Source organism: Hipposideros armiger, unplaced genomic scaffold, assembly GCF_001890085.2.
Source record: "Hipposideros armiger isolate ML-2016 unplaced genomic scaffold, ASM189008v1 scaffold_9, whole genome shotgun sequence".
NCBI classification, from domain to species: domain Eukaryota; kingdom Metazoa; phylum Chordata; class Mammalia; order Chiroptera; family Hipposideridae; genus Hipposideros; species Hipposideros armiger.
This window is the reverse complement of record NW_017731359.1, coordinates 4,646,096-4,671,001: the sequence shown is the minus strand read 5'-3', so window position 1 is coordinate 4,671,001 and position 24,906 is coordinate 4,646,096. Positions and strand designations below refer to the sequence as shown.

The 24,906-nt window shown below is 38.6% G+C and overlaps 1 protein-coding gene across 2 annotated transcripts in view; it reads left to right on the top strand.

The window, feature by feature from the left end:
• NFATC3 (nuclear factor of activated T cells 3) overlaps nucleotides 1-24,906 on the top strand; it is a 100,407-nt gene that overhangs the window by 61,835 nt on the left and 13,666 nt on the right. For both annotated transcript variants that reach the window (XM_019654920.1, XM_019654910.1), the window contains exons 7-9: nucleotides 3,467-3,522; nucleotides 4,552-4,678; nucleotides 8,508-9,515. In XM_019654920.1, the coding sequence (XP_019510465.1) occupies nucleotides 3,467-3,522; nucleotides 4,552-4,678; nucleotides 8,508-9,515 (1,191 nt within the window). The remainder of the gene's footprint in view (nucleotides 1-3,466; nucleotides 3,523-4,551; nucleotides 4,679-8,507; nucleotides 9,516-24,906) is intronic.

Here is a 24,906-nt window from a genome sequence, read left to right as displayed (position 1 = left end):
TGGCACCATCATTGCGCTCTTCCCGGGTGAGGCAGATCAGTCGCTGGTCTCTGGATGGCCGCTCACTGCGGCTGCTGGCCACTCACGCTGGCTGCTGGCCACATGGGTAGCCCATGGCAACCCATTGCAGCAGGGGCTGCAGCCCACGCTGTCGCCGGTGACTCACGACAGCCCATCTCCAGGTCAAGCTGTTGTTCAGCATCCTAGCTGTAGAGGGCAGTGTGACTGGCCCTCATATGTGGAACCCAAACTGGGGCCCTCTGTAATCCCAAGCCATCTCTTAACCACCGCGCCACTTGGCCGGCCCTCATCTTTTTTTTTACTTATTTGAGACTATACATCACCCCATTGTCTATCTCTTGTAATTTCAGCACCTCTTTTTCCACTGAATCCTTTTTCTCGGAGTTTAAATATGTTCAAATTTCTCATCCTAAACATACCCTTTCCCTTGACCTTGTCATCCTCATAGCTGTCATTTCATTTTTCTTTCATTTATCACCCAACCTCTCAAAAAAGTAATCTATCATCTACCTTCATTGCCTTACCTGCTACTTACTTTTTAATCTTTTGTCTTTTACTATATTGAAATTGTAACCTCCTAAAAATTTGATAGCTGTCCACTCTCCTTCTTAACACCCTTTTATTTCTTGGCTTTTGTGTAATTGTACTTATCTGTCTCTCAGCACATCTTTAACTGTTCCCACTCTTTCTGGCCCTTAAATATAGATGTTTCCCAAGGTTCTATATTCAGTTTTCTTTTCATCATATGCCTTCGTTCTAAGAAATTTCATCAGCTACCAAATCTCTATCCATAGCCACATTCTTTCTCCTAAACTTATAATCTGTGCTTCACAGTACCCACTTAATATTGCTCCAATTAATGTCCCACGGATTGTTAAAATATGAAAACATGTCAGACTTCACAAACCAGTTTCTCTCACTGGGTTCCCCAACCTCATTAATAATGTTAGGGCCGCCTTCTTCTTGGGCTGGAAACATGTTTCCAACTGGCTTCTTCTCCTTAAAATTCACTTCTTTCCAACCCCTTCCACCCTGACCAATACCTGCCTGTCTTAAAGAAATATCAGTTCTGTTTCACAGTTTATTAATTCATCAATTGTATATGGAGCAACTGCTATGTGAAAGACACTAGTCTAGGCATTAGGGATATAATGGTGAATAAAACCTCCAGGTTGCCTGTTTTGATATAGCCTACATTCCAGTGGGGGAACAGACAATAAACATATAAACAAATAAGTGAACAAGATAATTCCAGATAAAAGCTTGGTGAAGTAAGAATAGGTAAAGTGATAGTGATGGAATAGTGAACTATTTATATCGGGTGGTCAAGGAATGTCTTTCTGCAGAGGTCATATTTTAAGCAAAACAAGAAGCATGAGGAAGAGATAGTATCTCAAAGCTATCCCTTTCCACTGTAAAAATTCATTTATGTCTGAATATAATAAATATGTGTGTATAAGGCAGTTTCATTGTAGAATTCACTTTATTTAACCTAGAGCTTCACTTTTAAAAGCTTTTGATTTAAATTGAATCACGGTGGCAATTTAATTTAAATTTATATGGTGGCAGTTTATTGGCTTCATATGAGATTGCAGTTGTGAGCATGTAACTCCCATTCTGAAAGCACCTTCAGTGATCGTTCATTTTTATAAGCTGTTTAGTGTGGCGTTTAGGCCACAATCTATTGCTTCTCTTTCCAGCCTCATTTCTTAGTGCTCCCGGCCTCATGCTTTATACTCTACCATCACAGCTGTGTGTGGTTCTTATATCATGTGGTTTCTTGTCATCTTGCCTTTGCTCATGCTATCTCTTCTGCCTAGACTACTCTTACCTCCGCCCCTACCAACATCATCTGAGTTCCCCCTTATATTTAAGCCTTAGTTCAGGAGCTCCTTGGGAAGCCTTTTTCTTGTCTTACACCCCCACCCCAAGACTGTGTTAAGGACCCTGACCTCTGTGCTCTTGGGACTTCCAGAGTACATTTTTACTAGTTAGTGTAACTACCACATGTCGTTGTAATGAACTGTTTGTATTTGCCTTTCATCCACAGAGTGAAGGCAGGGTATCCTATCTCCCATTATCTCAGTTACCAAAGTGCCTGGTACATCAGGACCCAGCAAATGACTGCTGAACTGAGCTATAATTCTAAGTAGGCATAGGGTTTGTCTGTAGTGTCTCCTGTGCATAAGGATGGCCAGTTATTGGACTAGAAAATAATAGTCCCATTCTGGAAGGCATTTGATTGAGTCTCTCCTGATATCTTCACAGACCAGATGAAGTCATGCTAGCTGTGAAGATACTTGTATGTGTTAGTCACTGGGTAAATGCCCATGACATTAAAAAAAAAAATGCTTCAGAATAGCTGCTTATAAGACTGGAGTGAGAGTTTTAGTAGTAGGTGGGGCTCTCCCCAGGTGAATATTGCACTTGGAATGAAAAGACAGAAAATGTGTGGGCCAGATCTTCCGGTGACACAAATCTGTAAAGCCTAGAAGCCTATTTTAGAAGACTGTCAGTATCTTAAAAGATCTTGACAAACCAAGTGACCCAAGAAAATGAAGTCTAGTCGGGAGAAATTAATGTAACAAGGGTTGGGGGTGGAAAGAACCCAGCTGCATAAGTGCACAGTGTGGGAGCTTGTGCTTGGCAGTAGGAAATGTGGCAGACTGAAGGACACTTGCTGGCCACACACTAAGTGTAAGAGAGAACATGGTGCGGCTGCCCCAGAAAACTTTTATTAACAGAGACACAGCATCTCCATATAGGGTGGCAAGAACCTCAGTCACCCTCTACCATGCTGTGTCATTTTTCACCTGGATTATCACTCCTGGACTTGGAGCATTTATTTGGAGGGAGGTGAGCACACTGGAGAAGTGAAAGAATAGTGATCAGGAAGGCTGAAATATATAAGGAATAGGTGCAAATTGGGGATGCTAGCCAGCAGAAGAGGAGACACAGGCAGATAGCTGCTTTTAAATATCTGAAACTGTGTCTCACAGAGAAGCACTCAAGATTTGGTTTTGGTGACTTCAAGGAGTAGTAATCAGACCAATGGTTGGATACTATAAGGAGACAGATTTCATCTATCACAGCTTTCCAGCAGCAATTATTGTCCAAAGATGAAATGGATTACTTGGTGAGGGAGTGAATTTCCCACTACTTAAGGCATACAAGCAGAAGTTGGCCACAATTGGGTGGAGGTGCTCTCAAAAGATTTTCAAATATCACTGGGTAGAAGAATAAACTCTGTGGGGCCTGCTAACTTAGGCAGGACATTTTTTTCTCTCCATTTTTTCCCCATAGGTATACATTTTATTTTCATGATGTAAGTCAGTGAGAAAAAGATTCCCTTTGCCAATAAATTTGTGATACTAAATACATTAGATTTTATTTGTATGCTTTGTGGCTTGAATTACTTTAAACTGTAAATTGTTTCTTTCAACAGATGGACGACCTCAGTGGGAGGTAGAAGGGAAAATAATCAGGGAAAAATGTCAAGGGGTAAGAAATTTACCTTACTTCTTTAGAAATAACTAAGAAGTTTAATGAGCAAATTGGATAATGCTGATTATGGTGAAGATGAGGAGCTTTTTATTTACTGAGTAATAGAAAAGTAAATTATAATTTTTAGGAATTTGGATGTAAGATACTTTCTTGATATTAAAATTAATTTAAGCAAGGTAAACAGTTGGTGTCTTTCTTCCCCTTTTTTGTGTATAGCAAAGAATAAATTAGAAAGATGATTAGAAGTTTGTTAGTGAAGTTACTATTAATTTATTTCTCTGAGTTCAGTGAAGAAATCAAACAAATTCAATAAAGACCGTATATAGTGGGCAGAAAATAGGAGGATGACAAGCCTTCTTGGATTTATGTATTTAACACGCTATTCCTGACTCCTCAGCATTAGGCCTTCCAGGATTCAGCATTGAAAGCTGTGGTCCCTTCCTGGTTAGAATAGAGATAGAATCTTCCCTGGGGTAGAATCTTCCCATAGTGCTCTCCAAAGACTGGAGAAATTAGGTGAAGGGCTGCAATTGGTTTGGTGCTAAAGGTTTTCACTTGGCTGTGTAAAATTATTTTTTATATGGATACAAATTTTGTGTATTGTCAATTTAGAACATTTTGAATATAAAATTTAAGGTAAGGAATCTAAACGATAACATAACTTGGGAAATATTAAATTTGAGTAGAAACTAGAATAGACTTCCAGTTAAGATGTATAGTAACATGTAGTATTCAGTAGAAAAAGTATCTCACTATATGTATTTCTGCTACAACTAGAAACCCAATTGGGTAAGTATAAAAAGCAGTTTTTCCTTTAATGGCTTACTTTAAAGAGCTCATCCCTGTTAAGACTAAAGTATCCTATCCATAGACTAAATCTTCAGATGACTTACATGATCAGTTGATGTGCATAATGATCTATGAATGGGGTGCTGGGTAGATAAGACTCATGTAGTGCTGAGTTTAGCAGGTGCATTTCATTTTTAGTTCTTAGTGTAACACAATCTTGCTTTCCATGCTCCTTAGGCTCATATTGTCCTTGAAGTTCCACCATATCATAACCCAGCAGTTACAGCTGCAGTGCAGGTGCACTTTTATCTTTGCAATGGCAAGAGGAAAAAAAGTCAGTCTCAACGTTTTACTTACACACCAGGTACGAGGAGTTGTGATGGTTTACTACAGAGCTTTCTTTCATAATGAATAAAGTTATTCAATGAATTCTATATTAGAATGTTCAAGGTAGGATGCTTTATAATCAATAAAAATTCCAATATATGCCTAATCTATAAAGTTTGTGTTGACTTTAAATATTAGATGTGTTATCAGTCATTATTTTGTAGTCATTTATTATAAGGAAATTAGAAGGTTGAATGTAGATTTGAAGTCTATTTTTCAGGAGCTTCCAAAAATCACTAGCACTACAAGGAAGGGCAGGTGTTTCTGAATATGTGTGAACTCCCCTTGTGCCCTTAGCATTGCAAGAAGTGAGCTTTAACAGGGAAGTGACATGATCAAAATAAAATGTGTTTCAAAACCCATTTTTCCTACAATATATAAATGTATCAAATTAATATTCTGTACACCTTAAATTTATACAATATTCTATGTCAAATATACTCAGTAAATTTAAAAGTTAAAAATAAAATTACTTTCCCTATATTTCTTCTGTTTCTATAAGGTGTCAATGACCAGTTTAGTCTTTTCTCATATTACTAACTGTGGAAAGTGAGATTTATATGGGAGAGACCAAAAAAGGTTAAAAAGGTGATTCAAATAACTAGGTTGTTTTGAATATACAGAAGAAAGAGCATAAATGATAAAATCAGGTTTCTTAGAAAGTTGGGGGGGTAGGATTTAAAAGAAAGAAGTTGGAATGGGCCTTAGATGGGAGAAGAAACAGGAGGGAAGGTAAAGAAGATGAACAAGAATGGATGTGCATTAAGGTTTATAGATTCGGTATTGGGGAGTTTAGCAAGTTTCAATATAATAGCGTCAATTTTTTTTCAATGAAGAATGACGCGAAGTCTCCTGTTGTGAGCAGAGGGGAGTGTGGTGATTTGGCAGTTGGAAGAGTGTGGTGGTTTGATATAGTTGTAAAGACAACAACTAAAGGCATACAGTGCAAGAGTGTTATCAAATGCTGTTAGGGAGACTGGAAAGTCTAACCTGAATAATGAGGGAGAGGGCTTCTGGGATTGGTGAAAAAAGCAATAGTGTATACAGATTAGAGGTTTTGATTACTACCCTCATAGTGGTAGTAATTGAACAGGTAAACAGAAAGGAGAGAGTATAATACCTTTACATTATCAGCTTGTGAATTGGGAAGACAATATAAAGGCAGAGTTCTAGAGGGCATTACATAGGAGAATGGAAGTCAGTGGGGTCCCAGAGCACAGAGAGAATAGTGGATTGGACTACGGCTGTCCTCACTGGCCTTATGGTTGACAGAATACAAGTCAGATGGCACACACTAACAGAAGGAAGAATGGACACATAGGAGTATTTGGATCGTTCTTGTTCTGATTGATTACGGTCTTTTCTCTGTAGCATTTAGCTTTTTAAAATTTTTTTCTAAAATGAAATTTTGAATAAAATTTTTACCAAAGCAAATGTATACTATGAATTAAAAAAAAGACAAGTTGAAAAAATATTTTAAAATACCCAAATTCTCTTCCACTCTGAAACTGTCATTGTATCCCAGATCATTTTGACCCAAACATAGACACAATTTAAAAAAAAATACAAATGGAACCTTACCACATATACTAATTTTATAACATGAACATTTTTATTTTTCCTCATCAGTGGATAGAGTTGTATAGAATTTTAATAGCTTCTTAGTATTCTAGTGTATATCCCTATTTTTGTTTTGTTAGAGTTATTTTGTTTCTCTTATTAACTTGTATGAATTATTTATATTAAAGATATTAGCCATTATGTTTGTGGCAAATAATTTCTTTTAAAATTTTATTTTAAAATTTTAGATATTTGTTAAGTTGCTTGTTTTTTTATTAAAGGATTTATCAATTTTTTACCTTTTTGACAACCCTCTAGTAATAGGGATCTGACCGATATCAATATGCAATGCAGAAATAATCATTAATTGCAAATGAATGATTCTTTTAAGTTTTTTAAAATTAGAAATGGTATTTAGCATTATTTGTCCAACATCAGTTTACTTTATAAAATGAAGACAGTTAATAGAGCACCGAGCTCTTCCCTAGTGGTGCTGCCTGAACTTATTCAAGTACCATAGGCCAGCAATGAGGACTTCTTTTTGATCAGGTTGGAGTTGGAATCCCTTACAGACAAAAGAGCCATACTTGATTTGGCAGAGTGGAAATACACTTGATTTAGCAAAGCAGACCTCTCAATCTAGGTACCCAGATGTGGGTCAGTAACATAGAAATAAGGATTGGATCATACAAAAAAGATGGATGTTATACTGTAGTTTTCAATCCCTCTATCTCCTTTTTAGTGCATGATAACGAACCACTTATATAACCAAGGGCTGCACGTCCTCCATTCAGAATTAAGTAATGAGAGTAGGCTTTCTTAGATAGTCTCCTTCCTTATATAGAAATGTAGCTCTGGATATAGGATTTACTGTAGCTTTCCTGGGACCAGAGTAGGAGCTGAAGTAGAAGAGGAAAAAATAGAATCCAGTGGACCAGGGAGAAAGTTCTAGTTCTGCCAAAATTAGAAGAAAAATACATCAAAACATTAGAGAGGTCAGGAGCCAGTAGACACAGTGACCCATACTTGGAACACCTGAGCAAGAATTAGAACCTTGATGGAGGCCTGCGTCAGGAACATGAGCATTGTGGCAGAAGCAAGAGGAGTGTGGATATACCTTTCTCTCTGTCCTTGGGGTTGTTAGCTCACTAGTTGCCAGATTTAGAGGCCAAAGTGAATGAATGATGAGCCCATTCTGTTTTTGCTAGGAAGCCAGAGTGAAGTGTAGAACTCAAATGCACCCCCAAACAAGTGCTTCATTAATTACCTCTTCTATAGTAAAATATACTATCAGGACTGTCTTAGTTTGTTTCCTCAGACTGATATCATGCTTATATGAAGAGACTTGTTCTTGGCAAGGGTTTGGTAAATGCTCAGGTGAGATTTGACCTTGATTTGGGTCTCATAGTTATTTTCTTTTGACATAAAATGAAATACATTCGGCCCTCTGCATCTGCGGGCTTCCAGCCACAGATTGAAAACAGTACAGGTTTTATTGAAAGAAACTCCATGTATAAGTAAATCTGCACAATTCAAATCTGTGTTGTTCAAGGGCCAACTGTACTTATTTTTTGAAGATCATGAAATTTTTAGTTTTCTTATTTAATAAGTAATACAAATGAAGGAACAATGAAATGTGAATTCAAGAAAATTATTTTTAAATAAGTTATAGCACTTCAATAGGAGGCTAAGTAGATAATTTCTAGAACAGTGAACCGAAATGCTTGCCAAGAGAAGCAATGAAATCAGTTGTTTTTACATGTAATAAATTAACTGATGGTTCTTTTCTGTTTTGGTATACATATTAAATAAAATAAGCAAAATGCATTGATTCCTACTTTGGGTAGTCCTTCTATCAGGTAGATTCATCCTAAATCAGGAGTCTGCTACTTTTTTGATGTAAGAAAGGAGAATGGCTGATATTCATAGCCTCTGCTTTGCTTGATGGAATGGTGGAGTAGAACCTTCCTTGGTAATACTGTATACTGCAGCGCTTAAAAGCATGGACTTTGTTGTTTGTGGTTTTTTTTTTTTTAACTTGAATACTTTTAGAGCAAGGATCACTCCCTGTTGTTTTATGCTTGCTGACTTCACATATTTTATATCATCTGTCTTCCCTGAAAGCATTTGAGTTTTCAACCCCTGGCTTGGAATTCTGCTACAGTTGTGTAGCCTAGAATGAAAGCCTTTCATAATTATTTTTTTGTATTATGTGGTAACATTTGCCCTAATCATTTTCTTTTTAGTTTTGATGAAGCAAGAACACAGAGAAGAAATTGACTTGTCTTCGGTTCCATCATTGCCTGTGCCTCATCCTGCCCAGACCCAGAGGCCTTCCTCAGATAAAGGACACCCACGTGACAGTGTGCTGTCAGCACAGAGAAGCTTGGTTTGTCCCGTCCAGCAAACATATGCATCCATGGTAACCTCAGCCCATCTGCCACAGTTGCAGTGTAGAGATGAGAGTGCTGGGAAAGAACAGCATATGTTACCTTCTTCAGTCATGCACCAGCCTTTTCACGTCACACCAACACCTCCTGTGGGGTCTTCCTATCAGCCTATGCAAAGTAGTGTTGTGTACAATGGACCAACTTGTCTTCCTATTAATGCTGCCCCTAGTCAAGAATTTGATCCAGTTTTGTTTCAGCAGGATGCAGCTCTTTCTAATTTAATAAATCTTGGCTGCCAACCACCATCATCCATACCTTTTCATTCTTCAAATTCAGGCTCAACAGGACATCTCTTAGCCCACACACCTCATTCTGTGCAGACTCTGCCTCATCTGCAGTCAATGGGATACCATTGTTCAAACACAGGACAAAGATCTCTTTCTTCTCCAGTGGCTGACCAGGTGACAGGTCAGCCTTCCCCTCAGTTACAATCCATTACATATGGTCCTTCACAATCAGTGTCTGCTACAACAGTTTCCCCAGCAGCGTCTCATCCCCTGGCCAGTTCACCACTTTCTGGGCCACCATCTCCTCAGCTACAGCCTATGCCTTACCAATCTCCTAGCTCAGGAACTGCCTCATCACCAACTCTAGCCACCAGACTGCATTCTGGACAGCATTCAACTCAAGCACAAAGTACAGGCCAGGGAGGTCTTTCTGCACCTTCATCCTTAATATGTCACAATTTGTGTGATCCAGCTTCATTTCCATCTGATGAAGCAACTGTGAACATTAAACCTGAACCTGAAGAGCAGGAACCTAACTTTTCAACAATAGGTCTACAGGACATCACTTTAGATGATGGTAAGTTCATCTTTATGTTCTTGAAGCAGTGAAGATTCAGGATCTTGCATCTCTAAGAGTCATGAAAAAGCTACCATGGATAGCTTATTGGCGTATGCTTGGGATTTTTAATAAATTGATGTTACTAGAAATATGTTAATATATGACTTTGAGAATAGACATGAAAATCTGTGCTTTAAAGTCTGTTTTACCACTAATATCTATTCCAAAGTGTGAGCCCTCAAGTGATAACCTACCAGCCATTTGTGATAGAACTGAACACATGAGATTTCTTGGGCATCTTTTCTTCTAGAACATATAGTGAGGTCACTGTCTAGAGAATGGAATTAGGGGCATTAATTCAGTAAACATTGCTGAATGCCAGCCATTTGCAGGGCACAGAGTTAGATGCTAGGAATACTAGGAATGTATTAAAATAGAGTTCCTGCCTTTGAGGAGACTCACATGAGTAAATAATGTGCTCCTCTGTGGCCCTGCCATCTTGTTGAGTCAGGTAGTGGTGATAGTATAAGACCAGACTGGTTTGCTGCTGTTGGTACAGCTGTTGGCACCAGGATAAAAAGAAGCTATTTATATAAATGTAGCAAGTTGGTATGTAGACCTCTGTCTTTATGAAATCAATAAATTGAGGCACACACTCTGAAATTAGTTATTTCAATAATTGAAAATTCCCCAAGATAGGATTTTCAGATAATAAGTAATATTAGGACTTATTCTTGGCTTTATCATTTACATGGTAGTAAAATTTTGTCTAAATAGGAATTCACTTAAAGCTACCTGTAAGTATTGTCCAATATGAAAATTCTAAAGATTCTGAAACATGGATATAGAATTTTAGTTCTTGCTCTGATTCTGTATTAGTCTATAGAAAAGTAATTCTAGCTCAGCTGTCTCCTTTACACTTCTAGAGAGGCTGAGTTTACTACTTAGCTGTAAAGCTGGTATTAAATCTCAAAGGATTCAGCAAATCTTCTTTGAGAAGATGACCTTTGAGCCCAGTCTTGGAGGATGAGTATATGTTTTCAGTAAATGAGGATCAGAGGGCAAGTTAGACAACAAAAGCAGAAGCATAGACCTGTGTCTGGGAAAGCATGATTGTCCGTGACTGGAGGGCGAATGGCGTAATAGAGAATGGCTTTCAAAGACAAGGGGATGTGCCCCATCATTTGTGTGCTAACAAAAGGTATTTGTATAAACTGAAGCAACACCTACAATTGCAGAACATTTTCCTATACCTTATCTAATTTAAACCTTACTAATCCTCCCTCTCTGAGGTGGATAATGACATTTAAAGAACTGGATTTTCTGAAGGTCACACAACTGGTAAGTAGCAGAGCTGAGAACGGAATCAGATATTTCCAGTCTAGCCTTTCTCTTGCAGCACTACAGCTGCCTCCCAGCAACAGCACGCCATGGTAGTTAGAACTCTGTGCTAAAGGGGATCCCTCAAGCTTTTCTTAATTCCTAGAGAATAATGGAACGTTCTCCATGAATGTGTGTGCAGAATTTCACTGCATGAACACATGTCCACAACTGTATCTGATCTGTCACACTTATATTGGGAGTACTTGAGGGCTCTGGTATTAAGTGTTTTTTTATGCACAGCTTGCATGTGTCACTCCCTACTTAATAATGATAAACACCAGGTAGAGAGGAGGCTTTTTGATGCAAAACAGATTTTAAATAAATAAAGTCTTTTCCAAATATACACAGGCTTTTAAAATGTTACCTATTCATTCTTTTGGCAGTTTTAGACTAACTATTCAAAGTTTGTATTTAGAATTTTAATTCCTGAAACAAAGGGTGAGACCTTGAGTGATAACCTATCACCGATTTGTAAAGAAACTGAAGACAGGAGATTTATTGAGTAGGCCTCAAAGGGTATCCCAGCTCATTTTCTTTCCAGATGAAGACATTTTTTTCTTCTAAAAAGAGACCAAAGCTGGAAACCTGCTCTTTCTAATTTATAACAGTTTGAAAGATTTTTTTGGTGGGGGGGTGGGGGTGATGGGGCAAATTGGAACTTATAGAAAAGTTTGTGAAATTTTTATTTCACCATTTGAATATGTGAAGATGTATAACAAAAACAGAGAATCTGGAAAGATGAGGTCTGTGAGAGAGCAAGTATAAAAGCGATTTCATTTTTGCTCTGTTCATTGTATAGGGCACATGATCAAGAAAAGTTCCCAGGGTCGGCCGAGTGGCTCAGTTGGTTAAGAACTCGCTCAAGATTGCGAGTTCTGAGCAACTAGCGGTTCGATTCCCGGCCCGAGCTTAGCTGCCAACAGGTGGCAAGGATGGCTCAGCTTTAAAAAAAAAAAAACAGTTCCCAGATTGTATGTAGCCCCATAAAGGACAAGGATTGGCTATTGAATTTCCTCATTGCCACCTGTCAGGAAACTTCATAGAAACTCAGCGGTGCTAGTGGTAATTAGAGGGGGAGAAAAAACTAAAATGCACTCCTGGGCACCTTGGATTATTGGATGTATAATTTTTACAAATTGCATTTTTGACACTTGGACTCTAAAATGAATTTTTGATATTTGCCAACTGACTCATTGATTATGTTATTTGGATTTGCCTTTGAAGGTAAAATTCTAGATGCTTAGAAAAATCCTATAGTTCTGCAAAGTTTTAATGTAGATTCATCAAAAAAACAACAACAACATATCTCATAGGTCTTGAACTCCATAGTACTTGAATGTCTCCTTTCTGGCTAGCTTTAAAAGTAAGCCATAAAACATGCCAAAAAAGGACTAGAAGCACTGTCAAAGTAAGAAACGTCCAAACCTGTAGAGAATTTTTATGAGTTTATTTGAGCCAAAGTGACACCATATGCCAGGAAGCAATATCTGAACTGCTCCCAGAGATAACAGTTTTGCAGCTTCTTTTATGCATTTGAAATTTAGGAGGGAACATACATGGAAGATTGGAGAAAATAAGGCAGGGATTGGATTACAGGATAGTTAACAAGATTATGTGCTCTCTTGAAGGTTAATACACCCTTCAAGGGGTATTACTTTTGGTATTTCAGAGATGTGTTAACCTAGATGCACAAAAACAATGGATAGGGCTGATTTAAAACCTTTCACTAAAGTTATAGACCTGGGGCATGACTACCCACCATGACCTACCCAGTTAGAAATTTATGATCAGGTAACCCTGTGAGGTTTCTTTCCATAGAACTGCCTTTTTGTTTTCATCTACAGCACTTAAAGTGAACTTTGCAGTTAACCTGAGCTCGTTTTAACTGCCTGTATCGTATTAAGCACAAAGTAGTTTCTACTCTACAACCACAGGACACAATTAATTTTTTAAAAATTTGTGCTATACTAGTTAAATATACTCATCACCTAATCCTAATAACTTTTATTAATCCTTATTCTGTTTTTTATTTGTTTATCCACCCTTGTTAAAATCAAGACAAAGATTAAAACTCAAATAAAATATCCTTTTTATTTTTGAAGGTTTTTTTATTTTTTATTTTTTAAAGATTTTTATTGGGGAATTGGGGGGATGGGAACAGTGCTGGGGAATTGGGGGAAGGGGAACACAAGTTGTTGTCGTTTTGTTCTTCAGTCTAGTTGTGGAGGACATTGCTTCACTTTCCCAAGTTGGCACCATCATTGCGCTCTTCCCGGGCGAGGCACATCAGTTGCCGGCTTCTGGACAGCCGCTCACGGCGGCTGCTGGTCGCTCATGCTGGCTGCTGGCTACATACGGTAGCCCATGGCAACCCACTGTAGCAGGGGCTGCAGCCTACACCATCGCTGGCGACTCACAGCAGCCCAGCTCCAGGTTGAGCTGTTGTTCAGCATCTTAGCTGTAGAGGGCAGTGTCACTGGCCCTCATATGTGGGATCCGAACCGGGCTCTCTGGCGTCCCAAGCCAGTTCTTAACCATCACGCCACTTGGCCGGCCCTATTTTTGAAGTTTTTAAGTAGGGTGGAGTTTGCCAGGAATCACTCAAGTATTAATTAACTGTTAGTTTTAGAAATGTGGACATTAACACCTTAAATTTTTATTATAAATTCAGCGAGATTTAATAGAGAAGGTACCAGTGTACATCAGCTCAGAAATTCAAGACTTACAGAGCTGGAAATATCCTAATGCAGCTCCCTCATTTTATAGGTAAAGAATCTGAGTTTTACAGAGTCTAAGGTATTCATCCAGGGTAACACACTGAGTTAATAGCATAAAGACTAAAACGTAAGTCTCTTTACTTCTAATTCAGTACCCTGGGAGTTTTTCCAATATCTGCAATCATGTTTCTCATCAGTTTGTAGGTTGAGACTGCAGGTGTAGAGCAAGTAGAATAGATGAAAGAAATGCCATTTTCTCCATAGAGCCTTGGTTTATGAGAGGGGTCAGGGCAATGTTAAGATTATAGATTTTCAGTATAGATGAAGTTTTAAAGTCTCTACCCCATCCTACTCTTTCACGCTGGAGTTCATACTCTGGTATCCCTAGTTATATATTCCTGTGTATCTCTTCTTCGCCAGCTTCTTTGGAACATCTCAAGGCCTTTTAAGTTCCACCTACCGTGTTTTATGTGGGCTGTGATAACCTCTGGATTCATGTAGAACGAATCTAATCCTTCTGTAATAGTCTTTCACATGTGTGATATCTTGATCTTCCCAGTCTTAAAAACACTGCAACAGCTGCACCCTTCCCTCACCCTCACCAGCATGGTAGTTCCCCTCTGCTTAACCCTGGTGTTCTGCTTTAGTTCCTTTTCATAGTGCAGTGTCCAGAAGGGAACACACTCTATAACCAGCTCAGAGTAGATTGGGACTGTCACCTTTCTTGTTCAGAAGATTTTATCAGTATGGCCTAAAATCAGGGGATGTTCTTAGCTCCATCTTGCTGTTGATTTAGTGAGTCATGAATACTGCTAAATCACATCCTTTCTCCCCCTGCCCACTCCCATGGCTTTTTGCATATGTTGGTTTTGGAATCCATGATTAAACTTTATAATTATCCTTGTTCGGTTTCATTGAGGTGATTTTGGCCTCTCATATCAACCTTCTAAGCTCAGAAGTGTCCCAGAAACATTTTTCTGTTTCAGAGTAGTGTGGTTTCCTCCTTAGGGGGATTCCTCAGAGTAATAACAGAATATCAATGTTTACGAAGCCATGTTCTCTTTCAAGCAGTCTCTTAAGAAAGCTTTAATACAGAGGGTGCCAAAAAAAGGTATACACATTTTAAGAAAGGAAAAAACTACTAAAATTGCAATTCTGAATATGTACCAATAACAAAAGATGAATACAAGTCACGTTTGACTTCTGCAATTACAAGAGGTGCTCACAGTGGTTACCGTCAGCATCCAGACACTTCTGATTATGGCAAACTACTGCTTGAGCAATGTTGACTAACGTGTCCACAGTATACAAGGTTGGACAGTTAAGTTCGCGAACTCACCCTAGAAAAAGGGCTACATACCTCATTGCTGAATATCACTATGGTCACCTCCGAAGTACTCCCCTTGGGAAGCTATGCCTAGCCAGTGCCTAGTCCACCCATCGAAGCAATTTTGGAACTCTTTCTGGAATGCCCATCAGAGCTGTCATCATATTACCCTTGATGTCCTGAATGTCATCAAAATGTCTTCCTTTCAACATTTCCTTTATCTTTGGGTAAAGAAAAAAGTTATTGGGGGCTAGATCAGGTGCGTAGGGAGGGTGTTACAATACAGTTATTTGTTTACCGGCTAAGAACTTCCTCACGGGCCGGCTGAGTGGCATGTTGGTTAACAGCTGGCTTGGAATGCCAGCTCTGAGCAGCAGGGCCCCAGTTCGGATCCCACATGAAGGCCAGTGATGCTGCGCCCTCTACAGCTAAGATGGTGAACAACAGCTCGACCTGGAGCTGGGCTGCCATGGGTCGCAGGTGAGGGCGTAGGCTGCAGCCCCTGCTGCAGTGGGCTGCCATAAAATACCGTGAGTGGTTGGCAGCCAGTGTGAGCTGCCGTGAGTGGCCATACAGAGGCCGGCAACAGATCTGCCTCACTCACGAAGAGCGCAATGATAATACCAACATGGGCCAGTGAAGCAACATCCTCCACAACTAGACTAAAGAACAAAAGGACAGCAACTTGTCTTTTCCCCTTCCCTGATTCCCCAATAAAATCTTAAAAAAAAAACACTTCCTCACAAACAGTGCCGCATGAGCTGGTACATTGTTATGATGCAAGTTCCATGAATTGTTGGTGAAAAGTTCATTCAGGCCATCTAACTTTTTCATGCAGCCTTTTCAGCACTTCCAAATAGTAAACTTGGTTAACTGTTTGTCTAGTTGGTACAAATTCATAATGAATAATCCCTCTGACCTCAAAAAAGGTTAGCAACAGCATTGCAACAAGTTCACGAACTTAATTGTCAGACCTTGTACATTTTTTTGGCACCCCGGTATAACTTTTCAATCAATGAGGGCATTATTCGAAACTATTTTGCTATTTTCTTTGCTTCTTAGATGTGCCGTTGCCTCTGCTTGAAAAGTATGTTCTACATCTATAAAATTATCAATGAGTTTTTACTGATATGTTATAGTTTGTATGCCTGGAGCTGTAATTTATCCTAAACGTTTTTGTGCATTATAGTGTGTATGTCCCAGTTTTTGGATCAAATGATATACATTAAAACAGTACAGAAATAAATTGTCACAGCTGTGTTTTAAGCATTTTAATTAAGATAATACTGTATTGGTAAACTAGACTGTCTTGGACCTTTAAATATGGACCCATTTAATTTGTGATTGAGCTAACTGAATCCAGTTACAACTTTCCATTAGAGTTCCTCATTTCCCACTTGTCCTCCTTTGTTCACAAACTAACAGAGCCGCAGCTGCAGCTCTTCAGCAGAGAAGAAGGTACATGTTAAATATAGCCTGACCTGCTGCTGTGGTGAAAACTGACACTGCCACTTGCAGGCTCTGTGCAGCAACATGCTGATCCTGAATGTAGGGCAATTGCTAATTCAACTGTAAACAGGGACTCTAGATGTGACCTCAGCTGCTGCAGTTCTGTATATAGGTGACAAACAGAAGAGCCTGCTTTGAAGTAGCAAGGGCATAATAAACACAAGATTCAGGTAGTTATCTTGGGGGAGGCAGAAGGTTGGTACAGAGGAGGAGCAGAGAGGTAAATATTGCCAGCGTTCTGTTCCATCTGTTGGATACTCATTTCACTGGTGTTTATTGTATTTGAATAAATAAAAGAAAGCCATGCACAGCAATGGTGAGAGTGTGTCACAAATGAGGTATTATAATTAATTACTTAGGGGCTCTGGGGTGGAGAGAAGTAGATAATACTGAACTTTCTCCTTTAAATGGGACTCTGGGTAACTCAAGAATCCTCTTCTGGGATGCATATGTGTCCCATCTAGCCTCAAACATGTTTATGATGAATAATCCCAGAAGCAGAAAAGTCCCTTAAATAATGTCCATGTAGGCTTTGGATTGTGGCCCACACGGAATGGACCATGGTGGGGACTCAGGACCTTAGACACAACTACTCTTGGACACATATAGTAAGAAAATTTAATCTTCAGGCCCAGTGAAGCAAGGGCAAACATTTGAGAAGATTTTTTATTTCATATATCAAGTGTGGCTGTGTATCTTCATGACACAAATAGTACCCCATTTGAACAAAAATTTTTCTTTGAATCAACTTGACATTAAAATTTGTACACAAGCTGTGAAAATTCCAAGAAAGGCTACCACTAAATAACCAAATACCACAGCATATCAAAAGTCTTCAAAATAAGTTCACTTCAAATGTGTATTTAAGGGCCGACCGAGTGGCGCTGTTGGTCAAGATTTGGCTTGGGACGCCAGCTCTGAGCAGCAGGGCACCGGTTCGGATCCCACATGAGGGCCAGTGATGCTGCGCCCTCTACAGCTAAGATGGTGAACAAACAGCTCGACCTGGAACTGGGCTGCTGTGAGTCACCAGCGACGGTGTAGGCTGCAGTGAGGCTGGCTGGCAGCAGGCGTTCACTTTTGTGAGCAGCCGGCAGACGTGAGCTGCCAAGAGCCGTCGTGAGCGGCCGTCCAGTGGCCGGCGATGGATCTGCCTCTGCCAGGAAGAGCACAATGATAATACCAACATGGGCCAGTGAAGCAACGTCCTCCACAACTAGACTGAAAAACAAAAGGACAGCAACTTGTCTATTCCCCTTCCCTGATTCACCAATGCTGTTCCCCTCCCCCAATTCCTCAATAAAATCCTTTTTTAAAAACAAGTGTATTTAAAAATAATTAATTATGGTTACTCTTTCTTGATAATAAAACCCCCTTTTTTTGAGCACTGTTAGGTACTTTGCTAGCAGCTCATTAGTTTTTCCCTACAATCAGTGAAAAGTGAATTATTAGCCTTATATTATAGAGATATGTGTCAGAGACTTTCCTAGTGTTATATAGCCACAAACACTGGAACTGGCATTTGAATCCAGGTCTGTCTGAAATTTAGATTGTCTCACATGTGTTTAGTGGTTTCTGAAATAATTATAGTTGATTTATGTAATCTCACTTCTGTAAACACAAACATGGTGTTTACGTTTGTCTGCCATGTGTAAGATACAAAGCCAATATCTAAAGATACATTGTATTTTAAAATTTATACCCCGTTTTTGAGTCTCTTTGAAGATGGATCATTAAAGGGACAAAGTATGTTAAATGAGAAATAAATAATTGTAGGCTCTCCTGTTCAGCTTTTGTGGTGGTGGCAATTCTCTGACTTTGCTATATAAGCTTACATCTTGCCAGGGATCTTAGGTTTTGTAAGAGCTTACATATACTCGAACAGTCTTCTCTTTTGAAGATATGTGACCCCCCCCCCCATTCCTGAAGCCTACCATTAGCCTGTCTTTCTGGGCAGGAGAGAAAGTATGAAACTTAATTCTGTTGGAAGATAGGGAAGGGTTGAGAGTGATGGTTACAGACATTCTAGCTTTACAGCTATAAGAATGTGGAACAAATTAAGTCCCTTATAATCATCTTGTGTACTTAAAAGAAGCTGTAGATGATTTTATGTAGAATGGGATTTTTTAAAACTTTTATTGTATTTGGGTTTCCTAAGGTAATCATTAGTTTTTGAAAAAGTCATGCATTCGTATGTTAAAAATACTAAAGGTACAACAAAGTACATAGTGAAAAGTCTCTGTTTTAGATACCCAGTTGTCCTCAGTATGGGCAATTTGAGTTACCAGTGTTTTGGCTGTCACTCCAGAGCATTTATAGCAATTGCGTGTATGTTTTCCTTATTTTACTAGCATATTATGTATACTATTAAGCATTTTGCTTTTTCTATATATTGAATCTTGGAAATTTTCTCTACTATAACATAAAAGAGTTTCATGAAAGATTTTTTAATAGACTTCCATAAAATATTCTATCAAATATTCCATTATATAGCTATACCTTTACTTAACAAGTACAGTGAATAATAACCTTTTACAAACGTCATTTCTCATCTTACAGCTGTGTATGTGTGTATATATGATAAATTCCTAGAAGTGAGATTGCTAGACTAGTATTTTGAGAAAGACTGCCAAATTGTCCTCCACAAAGTTTGTACCAATTTACATTGCCTCTGGGATTGTAAGAGAGTGCCTATTTCTCTCATACCTTCACCAACTCATTCTTTTATAAAACACCTTACTATTTGCCAATGGGATAGGTGGCAAATAGCTTCTCAGTACAATTTTAATTTGCATTTCATGTAAGGAGTAAGGTTGTGTACCTTTTCATATGCTTAAGAGAAAGAAAACTCTTTGCCACAAATCTGTGATCTCTGTTGATATTGGCTTACTTTTCTATTAGATTTTGATCATTTTCTTGCTGATTTATAGAAGATAGAAGCCCTATAAGTTCATTAGCTCATTGACCTATGAGTTACCATTTATTTTCTCCAGTGGATCATGGTTTATGCCATGAAGACTTTTTTTTTTAACATTTATGTAACTTATGAATCTTTAATTTTGTCTCCCATAGCATTTATTACTTTTATGGTTTTACAAATCTTTGATCCATCAGGAATCTATTTTGGCGGAATATATGAGGAATGGATCCAATTTTAATTTTTTTCAGATGGCTATCCAGTTGTCCAAACATTGTTAATAAACCCATATTTTTCTCATGATTTAAAATACCATCTTTATCTTATACTTAACTTTCTTGTATATTTGGATCTATCTACAGACCTTCTCACAATAGGAAATTTTAATGTTAAATATTTTTTCTCACATCAGAAATCCAGTAGTGTGAGTTAAAACAATCTTGTTGTCTTCTGTATAATGTTACTGGTGCTTTTTACAATATAACATTTATTTTATAATATATAATATGAATTACTGCAAATATACATTTTTATAAATTGATTTACATTGATTATATTAATTTCTATATTTGCCTGCATTTTGAATTAGTCTGTACTCATTTGTTCATTCAGATAACATGTATCAAGTGCCTACTGTATGTTAAGCACTATTGCAGGCCCTCAATGAATAAAATATTGGGTTGTTGGGAAAGTCATGACGCATTTTTGCATTGAAAAACATAGAAAAATATGTCATGACTTTCCCGACGACCCAATAGATCCTTGTCATCACAGAGCTTGCATTCTAGCCAGGTGAGACAGACAGTAAACAATAGCTACAATAATTAAGTAAAGTGTAAAACATGCTGTGAGGTAATGAGCACTATGAAAAAGATAAAAATATTTGGATTGTTGTGAAAGGTAACGTGGGGAACAAATTGCAATTTTAAATCGAGTAGTCTAAATAAGCCTCATTTGACGAGGTAACATTTGATCAAAAACTTGAAGGTGAGGAAATTACCAATGTGAATACCTGTGGGAAGAGTATGCAGTCAAAGGACAGCCAGAGGAAAACCGTAAGGTGAGAGCATGTCCGGTTTATTGAGGAACAGCAATGAGGCCAGTGTGGCTGGAACAAGATGGAGCTATGGTCAAGGAGGCACTGGGGAGCCAAAACATGTAAGGCAACAGTTTTCAAACTTTTTGGTCTCAAGACTCCTTTATAAGCTTAAAAATTATTGTGAATCCACAAGAACTTTTATTTATATGTCTTGTTTCTTCAGTATTTATTGTATTAGAAGTTAAAACTAAGAGCTCTTAAAAACAAGACTATACAGGCACACATACATTACCTATTACAGCAATAAAGTCATCACATACAATAGAGCTCCACTGGAAAGCTCCATTGTAAATTCATGAGAGAATAATAGTGAAAGGGAGAAAAAAAAAACACCTTGGTATTATTATAAAAATAGTTTGGGCCTTGCAGACCCCCTAAAAAATTCTCAGGGAACCCCATGTGTCCCTGTTCATTCTTTAAGAACTGCTATGTAGGGTCTTGTAGGCCATTATTATAAGGTTTTGAACAGATGAGTTAGGTTTTAACAGGTTGCTGTGGTTGCTGGGTAGAGAAAAGACTGTAAGAGGCATGGGCAAAAACAGGGAGACCAGTTAAGATGCTATTGTACTAATCCAGGCCAGAAATGATGATTGGGACTAGGTAGTAGTGGAGGAGCTAAGAAATGGTCTGGTTTGGGATACATTTTAAAGGTAGAGCCAGTAGCATTTCCTGACAGATTTCATGTAAGGTATGAAAAAGAAAGAAGTTAAAGGTGACACCAGGGTTTTATTGCCTGACCAACTGGAAAGATGGAGTTGCCATCAGCTAAGATGGGGAAGGCTGTGGATGCAGGTTTTGGAGAAAAAGCTAGTGTTCAATTTTGGATTTGTTGCATTTGAGATATCTAATTGAAAATACTAGTAAAGGTATCAATTAGTTGGATGAATGAATCTAGAGTTTGGAAATGAGTTACATACTGAAGATAGAAATTTGAGAGTTGTTGGCATGCAGATGGTATTTAAAGCCATGAGACTAGATGAGGTCACTAAGTGATAAATTAATTGTCCTGCCTTTATCAATTTAAGTAATAATAATTGCATTTCTTTAAAACGTTATAGAGTACCTACACATACATTTCAGGTGTCCCTACTCTCTGAGAAAATAAGTAAACAGATTCACAGGGTTAAATGACTTTCCTTAGGTCACTAATCCAATAACTGATAGAACAAGGATTCCAAAGCCTTTATTTGAATATACGCCCATTGCCTTGTTTGTATAAACCAGAAACATCTGTATATTGGTAAAGTAACATATATATATTTATTGATAAAGAAAGCAGCTTGGAGAAGTGGGTAGATTTGCTCATCTTCCACAAACATACTTCAGAATTTATAAATGTTTAACTAATTTTTTTTTAACTTTTAGATAAAAGGAACAGTTTATGTTTCCCAGATTTATAAATTTTAAGAGGGATTTACAAAATTCCTCCCGGTCTTGCTTTGATTTATGGTTAGAACTGTGAAAACCCAATTCAGTCATTTCATACAATGTTCTTTCATGAGAAACCCAAAGTTAGTTTGTTATTGAACTTTTTTTATGTAGTAAAATATACATAACAAAAGACTTTTGTTTTTAGATTTTTTTAATTGGGGAATTGGGGGATGGGAACAGCACTGGGAAATTGGGGGAAGGGGAACAGACAAGTTGCTGTTGTTTTGTTCTTCAGTCTAGTTGTGGAGGACGTTGCTTCACTGGCCCAAGTTGGCACCATCATTGCACTCCTCCTGGGTGAGGAAGATCAGTCGCCGGCTTCTGGACGGCTGCTCACTGCGGCTGCTGGCTGCTCACGCTGGCTGCTGGCTACACACAGTGGCCCATGGCAACCCACTGTCACAGGGACTGCAGCCTACGCCGTCGCCGGCGACTCATGGCAACCCAGCTCCAGGTTGAGCTGTTGTTCAGCATCTTAGCTGTGGAGGGCAGTGTCACTGGCCCTCATATGTGGGATCCGAACCGGGGCCCTCTGGCATCCCAAGCCAGTTCTTAACCATCGCGCCACTCGGCCAGCCCACAAAATACTTTTTTAAGTGTACAGTTCAGTGACATTAAGTATGTGCACAATATTGTGTAACCATCACCACTATCTATTTCAGGAACTTTTTCATCACTCCAAACAACTCTATACCCATTAACCAATAACTCCTCATTCCCTTCCTCCAACCCCCAGCCTTTAGTAACCTCCATTTTACTTTCTGTCCGTGATTTCCCCTACTCAAGATACCGAATATAAATGGAATCATACATTTGTCCTTTTGTGTCTGGCTTATTTCACTTAGCTTAATGTTTCCAAGGTTCAGCCATGTTGTAAGCATGTATCAGAATTTAATTTCTTTTTATGGCTGAATAATATTCTGTTGTAGTATATACCACATTTTGTTTATCCATTCATCTGTTGAAAAACATTTGGTTTATTTCCCACCTTTTGGCTGTTATGATAATGCTGCTACTCATATGAACACTGGCATACAAGTATCTGTTTGAGTCTCTGTTTTCAATCTTGTTGGGTATCTTAGAAGTGGAATTGCTGGATCATATGGAAATTCTTTGTTCAACTTTTTGAAGAACTGCCAAACTGGTGTTTTTCCCACAGTGGCAACACTATTTTACATTTACAGTGCCTAAGGGTTCCAATTTCTCCACTTCCTTGCCAACACTTATTTTCCATCTTTAAAAAATAGCCATTTTAAATGGGTGTGAAGTGGTATCTTATTGTGGTTTTGATTTTCATTTTCCTAATGACTAATAATGTAAGGCATCTTTTCATGAGTTTATTGGTCATTAGTATATCTTCTTTGGAGAAATGTCTAGTCAGATCTGTGCATTTTTTGGTTGAGTTGTTTTGTAATTAAATTGTAGGAGTTCTTTATATATTCTGGACATTAATCCCTTATCCTTATTAAATATATTATTTGCAAGTATTTGGTCCCATTTTTGTGGGTTGTCTTTTCACTCACTTGAATAATGTCCTTTGATGTTTTTAATTTTAAATCCAGTTTGTCTATTTTTTTTCTTTTGTTGCTTGTGCTTTTAGTGTCATACTTAAGAAATCATTGCCTAATCCAAAGTCATCAAGATTTGCCCTATGTTATCTTCTTTTAAGAGTTTTATAATTCTAGCTTTTTTTTTTTTTAAAGATTTTATTGGGGAATTGGGGGAGGGGAACAGTGTTGGGGAATTGGGGAAGGGGACCAGCCAAGTTGTTGTTCTTCGATCTTCGTGTGGAGGGCGCCAGTCACCATCTGGCTGCCCATCAGCAGCTCATGGCCTCTAAGCTCAAGGTGCTGTGTTCAGTCTTAGTTGTGGGTGGGCGTAGCCATCATCCCATGTGGGAGTCAAACCAGCAGCCTTGTTGTTAAGAGTGCACGCCCTATCCACTGAGCCATCCGGGCGGCAGCTCAGGTTAAGGTGCCAAGTGCAGTCTTAGTTGTGGGTGGGCATAGCCCACCATTGAACAGGCAGTCTTTTTGTTAACACCAGCTGAGCCATCCTGCCACCTGTTGGCAGCTCAGTGACAGCTCAGCTCGGGCGCAGTGTCACTGGCCCATGTGGGAATCGAGCCAGTAGCCCTGTTGCTCAGAGCTCACGCTCTTAAGCCAACTCTTAACCAACTGAGCCACTTGGCTGGCCCTATAGTTTTACCTCTTATGTTTAGGTCTTTGATCCATTTTGAGTTAACTTTGGTGTGAGGTAAGAGTCTAACTTCCAACTTTGATGTGAGGTAGGAGTTCAGCTTCCATTCTTTTGCATGTGGATATCCAGTTTTTCCTGTACCATTTGTTGAAAAGACAGTCTTTTCCCCCATTGAATGGTCTTAGAACCCTTGTTTGAAAATGAATTGGCCATATATTGTGAGAGTTTGTTTCTGGGCTCTCTATTCTATTCTTTGGTCTGTATGTCTGTTTTGTTTCCTGTAGCTTTGTAGTAAGTTTTTAAATCAGAAAGTATGAGTCCTCCATCTTTGTTCTTTTTCAAGACCATTTTGGCTCTTTGGGATCCTTTGAGATTCCATATGAATTTCATGGTTTTTCTATTTCTGCAAAAACACCGCTGGGATTTTAATAAGGATTGCATTGAATCTCTACATTACTTTGGTACACTGAAAATTACACATTACCTAAAGAAAATAAAGTACTAAATAAATCGAAAACATCCCATGCTCATGGATTGGAAGACAATATTGTTAAGATGACATTACTATCCAATTTTTCAACTCCTTGGTTAATTCTCCTTTTTTTGATGCTATTATAAATGGATTTTTTTTTAAAGATTCTTATTGGGGAATTGGGGGATGGGAACAGCGCTGGGGAATTGGGGAAAGGGGAACAGACAAGTTGATGTCGTTTTGTTCTTCAGTCTAGTTGTGGAGGACATTGCTTCACTGGCCCAAGTTGACACCATCATTGCGCTCTTCCCAGGCAAGGCACATCATTTGCCGGCTTCTGGACGGCCGCTCACTG